General features: G+C 40.1%; 1 protein-coding gene across 9 annotated transcripts in view; it reads left to right on the top strand.

Moving 5' to 3' along the window:
- Positions 1–384: 384 nt before the first annotated feature.
- The window catches only part of NUDT9 (nudix hydrolase 9), a 33243-nt gene continuing 24109 nt past the window's right edge, over positions 385–9518 (top strand). The window contains exons 1-5 of one of the 9 annotated variants that reach the window (XM_008267621.4): positions 1093–1130; positions 1891–1985; positions 3351–3590; positions 5731–5826; positions 9000–9086. In XM_008267621.4, the coding sequence (XP_008265843.2) occupies positions 3394–3590; positions 5731–5826; positions 9000–9086 (380 nt within the window). In that variant the 5' untranslated portion in view covers positions 1093–1130; positions 1891–1985; positions 3351–3393. Of the gene's footprint in view, positions 451–926; positions 1705–1890; positions 1986–3350; positions 3591–5730; positions 5827–8999; positions 9087–9518 lie in introns of those variants that run through there. The other 8 variants (XM_008267622.4, XM_002717030.5, XM_070047880.1 and 5 more) reach the window with 8 other exon arrangements.

The raw sequence follows: 9518 nt of genomic DNA, 5'->3' as shown, positions 1-9518 counted from the left end.
AAAGGCTGTTGTAAGCTAAGGGAGAAGCAGAGAAGGCTCTTAGAGGGGGTTGATGGATGCGACTAAGCAATCTGGGTTTCATTAGCATCTAGACAGAAGGGAAATAGACTATTATAGAACGCAATGGTGCAAGAAGCAGTGAGGCGCCCCTTTTCCACAGGGACTGGAAGCAGAGTTATGTCCCTAAAATGTCTGATTGCACAAAGCTGGCGCTCCTGTCATGGCAGTGTTGGATGGTAGATAATTACCAAACGGTGGGGAAAGCATTTGTAAGTGCAAGCTTTTTGAAGTATCTGCTCTAAGAGGCTCACCGGCCTATCACCAGGGGTGGGGGTGGGGGTGGGGTGGGGCAAACAGCACATTCTCCTGGTAGTGCGCTTGTTTTCAGGCAGACGTCTTAACGGTGGCTGCTGCAAGCCGGGCCAGCGTACAGCCACGTTTTGTGCTGAGGTTAGTTTTCAGAACGGTTGTTAAACCTCGATTAATCTGGATTTCAAGATAGTCAACGTGTGAATTAGGTACTTAAAAAGTTAAACATTAACAAGATCATGAACATAAAAGATGAAAGATTACAAACTGCATTGGACAACCTGGGTTTCCAACTCTCTCTGGTGGCTTGGCTAATTTCGCCTCTCGAGTTTGGCGTACCAGGGTGTTGCCCTCCGCTTCTGCTCAAGACTGTGCGCCTATTTCACAGTCTTTACTCCTCCACGGGTTCCCAAGGGCCACAGCCAGCAAAGCTCTATGCAAACTGGCAACTGCGGCGAACTGGGTACAAAAGGAAGCGATACAGGGGTTTCAATTCCCTCCTCGACGTCTTCTTCCCGGACCCACAGTTCCAGCTAAGACCACGACTTGCGTCGGTCTATAACCCCGCCTGTCGTTAAAACACAGAGCTATAAACTTCTCTGAAATCCCTTTCCTTAATCTTCGCCCTTTTGCAGTTCCTCTTCTCCTACACGTCCCCTTTTCTCTAGCGCTGGTTCCACATCTCTCTGCCTCGGACCCAACGTGCCTGCGCGGACAGGGAAGTCGGCACGACTTTTGCTTTGCTGCGCTGCCGTAAAGCGCCTTCACGCGCTGAGGCCGTCACGGGACCTGGGCGCTGGTCGCTGAAGCTTCACCTGCTGGTCTGGTTTTCATCATCGCACTGGGGTGGCGTGGGGTTGCTATTTTGGGAGGACTGTTGGTTCTGTGTGTATTTACAGTTAGACGTAGTTGCTTAAGGGTACGGGAGGGCGGCCCGGTCCTAGTGCCCTCAAGTTTTCGGGGGTCCGGGCTGTGGGGAGGGCGAGAGCTGAGTCCCGATAGAGAGCTACTCGGATCCACGAAGCCGCCTGCGGGGCGCTGATGGCCGGACGTTTCCTGGGAAAGGCTCTAGCCACGGTGTCTCTCTCTGTGGCCTTGGCCTCTGTGGCTGTCAGGTCCACGGGCTGCCCAGCGTACAGGTATTTCCCCGACGCTTTGGGCTGGGCAAAGCGGACTCCGGGGGTTTATTCGCGCCTCGCAATTTTATTTTATGATAATATACAGTTTCCAAATGGCACCAGAACGTTTGATCTTCCTTTGGAGGAAAGTAGTGGCAGGGTCCGTTCTTGACTTCTGATTTTAAAATTTGGTGTCGTCCATAAGCTCCCAACGTTATCACTAGGGTTCAAGTGACATTTGTTTGGGGATGGTGTGGCCCCGTGTGCGTTCGTTCTGGTTAGTAATAAAAACATTAAAATATATACCTGCATGCATTTTTTAAAAAATTGAGCAGTATAAATGATGTAAAACAAAAAATAAAATAACCATCCCTGTCTCTCCCGCCTCTATTTTCAGGGTAGGTAATGTGTTTGTTTTTAATATGATATTCGTCTGCCTTTTTTTTATATTTGCTTACTCTAGATAAGTTGAGGGATTTATGGTGCCTCACACTGCCTCCTACTTCTCATCTCTCCAGCTCGAGTGTTTGTTCTTTGAGTCAGTAAACAGAGCGCTAGGTACATTAGCGTTTCCTTATTTTATAGGTATAAAAAAACCTTTTGGATGTATAAAATGATAATTAGAGTATAACTTACAAGGTTTCCAGAACTAATCTGCTTGCTTTCGGTCACTTGTTCTTTTTACTTTTGTTCCTTTGTCGTTCTGTTACTTTAAAAAAAAATTTAACTCTGATGATCTAGTTATTTGTTTTGATTACTGTAACTAGGCATTTCTTATTGAATTTTGCCTCTTGGTGCTCCATCACCTCGCCTGGAAGGTTGCAGTTGAGGATTGTGTGAGCAGATACCAGATGGGCAAGCTGGGAACCCCGCTTTTGTCTCAGGCCTTGGTGCAGTGCTGGAGCAGCTTCTCTTACTTGTTTTCCTTCATGTGACTTGTGAAATTACTCAGCGTGCGTTTCTGCTATGTGCTCTGACACCAGAGTTCTCAGTAGCTGTCCTGGGCTAACTTCTGGATTCGTGCTGGGTAGGACGCCGGAGTGGTTTCTGTGGTTAGCGTCTACTCACTTCCAGCTCGCCACCTCTCAGGGCTTCCCTTGCAAGAAAGGCCTCTCTCTACTTTGTTCGGTTTTGATTGTCAGTCAGTATGATTCCACTGAGTTCCCATCTTCCTGAAGTTGATTAAAGTCTGTCATTCATTGGTGGAGTCCTGGTTTCTTGCTGTGGAGTTTTGGTTCCTTTTGTCGCATGTGCTCTCTGGAAGTCATTAATGGTATTTTTTGTTGGCAGCCACCAGAGTAATGTAAAGTTGCTTGGCAGTTATTCTTTATTTTTTAATGCTGGAACCCTAGGTGAAGCAGGTGAATTCAGAACCAGATATTGTGTACTTGGCTTGGAAGAAAAAGCCAAGTTAAAGCAACCAATTTGGGTCGAATCCCTGGTATCTGTTGCAAAGGCTCCTGAGAGAGACAAAAGGAACAGTATCAAAGAATTTTACCACTGTTTAATAATTTAGCAGATCCAGAAATGTGCTACCAAGCTATGAAGAGAAGGAGCATACTTAAATGATATGACTAAATGAAAGAAGCCAATCTCTTTCACATAGACTTAAAGTTATCTTTTATATTTTTACTATTAAATTTTTATAGTAAACTTCCCTTTCCCTAACAGATAACACAAATGTAAACTTAAATAAGTTTGCTGAGTTGCCTTCAGTGAATAAAATTTAGCTATATTTAAATATTTTTTGTAGTTGAAAATAATCTCTCTCGAATATTGGACCTTTGTACCAAGTGCATCAAATTTGAATTTTCTGACTTTTAAAAGTTTTTGAAATTGAGAAATATGCTTCTGAGTAAGGTTTTTAAATTAGTATATTCTTGGCATTTATGTAAAACATTTTTTTTCCTCTCTACCCCCCAGAAACTCATTTTCATCCTATTGGATTCATCTTAATTGCAACATCATGTCTGGTTCTAAATGTATCAAAGGAAATTCCCACAGCAAGGCCCGAACATCTCCTTACCCAGGTTCAAAAGTTGAACGAAGCCAGGTTCCCAATGAGAAAGTGGGCTGGCTAGTTGAGTGGCAGGACTATAACCCTGTGGAGTACACTGCAGTCTCTGTCCTGGCTGGACCCATGTGGGCAGATCCTCAGATCAGGTGAGCAGATAAATCGACTTTACCAGTCATAAGCCATTTAGACAAAGTGGTGGATGAATTTATAAATTATCATTTTGACTCCTTAAAGTCATTTTTATTTACATTTGACTTTGTTATAATTTAGTTTCCATATTTACTTGAATTCTTGTCAAAGCTAAACCAGTCATATTTGTTTATTCTTTTAGAAGTTTTAGGAAGGTCCTTTCAAATACATAAATTATTTTGATTTGAAATCTATTTTGCCATGAAATAACAGCTGGTGGTTTCTGTTTTCATGAGTCCTGTTTGGGTTACCAATAGAATATCTTTTGTGATTATTTCCCAATATAGCTAGACTTGTATTTGAAGTAGTGAAAATATTTTTAGAAATTTTTCCAGATTAGGATGATGATGAAATTAGATCAATGTGAAAAAACAGACAAGGGATAGATACAGGGGAAGCAGAGAACACGAGAGTGAGTGGGAAGAGAAACTCAAGCCAAAATGCTTTGACTGAATTCATGGAAATTCTGCATTGAATCACACTTTCCGTTCCTTTTATTTTTCTTAGCTTTATTGAAGTATAATTCACAAAAATGTGTATATTCAAGGTATAACCACAATTGCATGTTTTGATATATGTTGTGAAATGATTACCACAATCAATATCGAGGCAGTTAACATCCATCACCTCACATAGTTTTTTTTGTGTGTTTGGTGAGAACATTTAAGAGATACTCTTAGCAAGTTTCAAGGGCATAATATACTATTGTTAACTGTAGTCACCTGCTGTACATTAGATCTTTAGAACTTATTCTTCCTGTATAACTGAAACTGGTACTCTTTTACCAGCATCTGTCCATTTCTCCCACCCCTTTATGCTCCTTTTAATAATGAATAATACTAGAGGTTTTTATGTATTGACTATGAGCTAGATACTAAATGCTTTTTGTAAACATCATTTTATTCTTTTAACCATTCTAGACACCAGATAGGGTTGTTTTAGTTTGTCCGTTGCCTGTGATCACAGAGGTAGTAGATGGGGACTTGGGCTTGAACTAGGTCTGATTTCAGAATTCATTCTCTTAACTACTCTCTTCACCTTAGTTCTAGAACACTTTTATAAGTTTGATTTACAATGGGTATGCCTATTGTAAATGATAGTCCTCTCAAAGCATTATTTAGCCTGTTAAGTAAAAAAAAAAAGTTGCTGGTTGGATAGATCCAATATTAGTTTATGAGACTGTTGAACTTCACCATGCAGTTGATTTGATTTGACCCGTGATTTCCTTATTCTGTCCAAAGCTGTGTTTTTAACTTTGTGAAAGCATTTGGATTTTTAAATAATCATGATAATAACCTATAGATAAATTATTGATTTTAAAGGAGCTCCATTTCCCCCATTTTAGAATGTACATATTTCTGCATCTATTATACATAACATTATGCACAGTTAAAATTGATAGTGGTTCCGAATGGTTTAAATAGAAGATTGAATACATTTTCTTATTTTTCTTTATTTTAAATAAAATGAATAAAAATAAAATAAAAGATTATTTTTTAAGAATTGAATTTCTTTCACCATGTAAGTCAAGCCTTTTTATTAACATTAATACATCCTTTACAAAGATCTTGAACATTTCTAGCATACATTATGTCTCTTTAATCTACATAATTATTATGCAGTGTTTGAATCCTCTGTTTGGAGTTCACCTTGATAAAAATATTAATCAGTGTACATTTGAAGAAACTGAAATTACTTTGGAACAGTAGAAACATCAAGATAGCAGAAAGAATATTATTTTTGAAATCACATGGAAACCAATAATTTCCCTATTGTGCACATAGACAGTGTAGACTTTTTTTGTAGTATTTGGGAGGAGCTCCAGTTCTTTAGCCAGTAATCTTTCTTAGAGAGATTAATATGGTCAATAATAATAATACACTTCCTTTTGTTGTAAAGTGTTTTGGTTAAAAAGGTTTTTCTTTGCTTAGAAACTGTTTTGAAGGAATAAAATGGATTTGTAAGTGAAAACTAGCCCCTAAAATTTTTTACTGTTTCAGGGACACTGTTTATTATGAATAACAAATTGACTCACAATATTAAGCTATTTATGGTGTTGATTCATTTCTTAATTTTGCATTGGTATTCTCATTGCAGTGAAACTAACTTTTCTCCCAAATTTAATGAAAAGGATGGGCATGTTGAGAGAAAGAGCAAGAATGGCCTGTATGAGATTCAAAATGGAAGACCTAGGTAGGTACTGGGAATTGAGTCTTTTATAATAATGGTCTTCAAAATATAGAGAAGGTCACATTTCTGGAGTGCTTGTATGTGTCCGACATTGTCCAAGAGAATTTAGATGTGACTAGCAAATGCAATGCCAGCTTGCCTGGGGAAAAAGTGGAGTTTGTTTTGAGGCTATAGGATTGTCTCAGGGACTCAAAGCATAAATGCTGGTAACTTTAGAAAGAGCAGAACTGGACATCCACCAGGACTCTGTTTCACTTCTGCTTTGCTCTATATGTTGTCTTCATTTCTCTCTCTGTAATCAACTTTCTCCATTTATCAGGTATATTGGTCAGCTTTTCAGTGCTACAACAGATATCTGTGAGAAGCTGATTTTATGAAGAGAAAAGGTTTCGTTAGCTTGCAGTTTCAGGGGTTCAAGTCCTAGACCAGCAAGGCCCATTGGTTTGGCCTTTGATGAGAGTGGCAGTGGTGGAGTGTGGAGCAAGTGAGCAGGCAAGCCGGGAAGCTGAGAGAGCCGCTGAGCCCCACTAAGGCTTTTATAACAAACTCTGTCATGAGAACTGCCTTCCAGGGGCATGCCCCTCATGACTTAAGGACCTTCCTCTGGGTTCAGCTACTAACAAAAGAATTTTCCACCCTCTTAGTACCATTAACTTACTACTTTGGGGTTTAAACATCAGCATCAGTTTGGAAGCCGACTCTTGCTAAGCTTTAGACTATAGGATAGTATAAAAGTATGTTCTGCAATTTTAAGCTTATACCTTATAGGATTGAGGATCTGTAAAAATGAATAATCTCAATTTTGGCTTTGATCATTTGTGTTTGGGATTATGCAATTACATGGAATAAAATGGTTGTTAGCTACCCTTCCTCTCCTGTGAATTTGAAAAGAATTGTCAGCTAGCCCAGGTATTTCTGTCTCTGTTTGCAAGTCTTGTGGATCCATTATAAAATGGTATAAAAAGTTACCCTGTTTTGATAACACTCTCAGGGAAGAACAGTATAAAAAGAAATGGCTAAAAGGGTAATTTTGACAAGTTTTTAATTTACTTTCATGTTCTGAAAGAACAAAAGATACAGCTTTTTTGTTTTTAAGATTTATTTATCCTCTCTGTCTCTACCTCTCTCTGTAACTGTCTTTCAAATAAATAAAAATAAATCTTTAAAAAAAAGGGGGGGGGGTGGCGGCTGGCGCTTTGGCACAGTGGTTTAAAGCCCTGGCCTGAAGCGCTGGCATCCCATATGGGCGCCAGTTCTAGTCCTGGCTGCTCCTCTTCCGATCCAGCTCTCTGCTGTGGTCTGGGAAAGTAATAGAAGATGGCCCATGAGAGACCTGAAAGAGACTCCTGGCTCCTGGTTTTGGATTGGCACAGCTCTGGCCATTGCGGCCATCTGGGGAGTGGACCTGTGGATGGAAGACCTCTCTCTGTCTCTACCTCTCTCTGTAACTCTGTCTTTCGAATAAATAAAAATAAATCTTAAAAAAAAAGAAATTTATTTATTTATTTGAAAGGCAGAGTTTCAGAGTCAGAGGCTGAGGTGGAGAGAGAGGCAGAGAGAGATCTTCCATCCAGTGATTCACTCCCCTAATGGCTTCAACAGCTGAAGCTGGGCCTATCTGAAACCAGGAGCCAGGTGCTTCTTCTGGGTCTCCCACGCCGGCACTTGGCCATCTTTCACTGCTTTCCCAGGCCATAACAGAGAGCTGGATTGGAAGTAGAGCAGCTGGGTCTTGAACTGGCACCCAAATGGGATGTCAGTACTGCAGTGAGTGGTTTTACCTGCTACGCCACAATGCTGGCAAGATAACAGCATTATATAGAGATTAAGCCATAATGTAAAGCTGAACATTTAAAGAATTTTGATTGGAATAAAATTGCTCAGTTATGAGTGTTGATGTTTATCTGATAAAATTTTGTTTAAGATTTGACTTATTTATTTGAGAGGTAGAGTTACAGAGAGAGAGAGGGAAAGACAGAGAATGGTCTTCTATCTGCTGATTTCACTCCCCAGATGGTCCCAACGACCAGAGCTGGGCCTATCCAAAGCCAGGAGCCAGGAGCTTCCCTTTGATCTCCCACGTGGGTGCAGGGGCCATTCCCAACCACTTTCCCAGGCCATAGCGGAAAGCTAGATCAGAGGAGTAGCTGGGACACAACTGGCACCCATGTGGGATGCTGGCACTCCAGGTGGAGGTTTAACCCACTACGCCACAGTGCCTGCCCCCGCTGATACATATTTTAATGCTGGTTGTAGCGTAAGTTTAAATAATACGTTGGTATTTTTTTAAAGTGGGATTTTATTATGCTTGAAATCTGTGAAATAATAATACTAATGCTTTATATGCTATAAAATACACATATTAACTGATAATAAAAATCCAAAATCCATTGAGGGAAAATATAACAAAATTTTAGCAAAAATTGCCTTAATGAGAAAGTGGAATAGGAGGGGGTGAAAGGGAAGTGAAGTGTGGATATTTTGAAAGATGGAGAAAGAGATGATAGGTACAGATATAGATGATTAGGTAACAGAGAATTCTAAGTGTCCAGTAAGGTTCTAATTTGAATTGGGGAATATAAGTGAAAATGGAAACAAATTATTTTATTGTAGAACCATTTTGGAAATGAGATCTTCCTCCTGGGTAATGCCCGTAGCTTAAAACATGCACAGAAGAATGGAGTAATAGAGTAATAGTATAATGAAGTGGGAGATTTCAGTGCCAGATGTGGTAGTGCCACTAGATTTGTGAGGGAGTATTTCCCTCTTATTGTTTGCACTATCTTTTGGGCTATAGCAAGCTGGATTCAAGAAGATGAATAGGGGCCACGTTGTGGTGCAGTGGGTTAAGCCCGTGTCGCAGGCGGCTTATGAGCTCTGAATCCTGACTGCTCTGCTTCTGATCAAGCTCCCTGCTAATGCAACCAAGGAAAGCAGTGGAAGATGGCCCAAGTGGCTGGGCTCCTTCCACCCGTGTGGGAGACGAGGATGAAGTTCCTGGCTCCTGGCTTAGGCAGGCCCATCCCTGGTCACTACAGCCATTTGGAGAATGAACCAGCTGATGGACGATCTCTGTCTTTCCCTCTTCTTTATCACTCAGCCTTTCAAATATAAATAAGATAACTTTTTAAAAAAGAAAACAAACACATATAATTGATTTTATTATTTTTTTCTAGAAATCCTGCAGGACGGACAGGATTGGTTGGCCGGGGGCTTTTGGGGCGATGGGGCCCAAATCATGCTGCAGATCCCATCATAACCAGGTAAAACCCAATGAAATATTTCAGTAACACATAGCTGAGTGACTGGAAAAACAGATTGTAGGTCTGTGTGTGTGTGTGTGTGTGTGTATGCTTATGTGTTTGTATATACACATATTTATATATGTATTTATATATGTATGCAGATATATATCTCAATACACATATATCCTTGTGTATGTATATATGGATATATAAAGTATATTTGGAAAGACTACATAAAATTGTAATAAAGTTACATCAGTATAAGGCTGTAGTGTTGTTACATTGTTGTGGGCTAGATTGGACCGAAATTAATTTTCCAGACTCTTGCCTTTTACTTAGAGAATTCTAAGTACAGGCCCAAACATGGTATGCAGTGTGATAAACTTTATTTACAAAGTGAGAAAAATACATAGGCTCATAGAGCTTTATTTAGGGAAAGTGGGCTAAGTA

The sequence above is a fragment of the Oryctolagus cuniculus genome, chromosome 8 (assembly GCF_964237555.1).
Source record: "Oryctolagus cuniculus chromosome 8, mOryCun1.1, whole genome shotgun sequence".
Taxonomy (NCBI): Eukaryota; Metazoa; Chordata; class Mammalia; order Lagomorpha; family Leporidae; genus Oryctolagus; species Oryctolagus cuniculus.
This window is presented reverse-complemented; position numbering and strand designations above follow the sequence as displayed.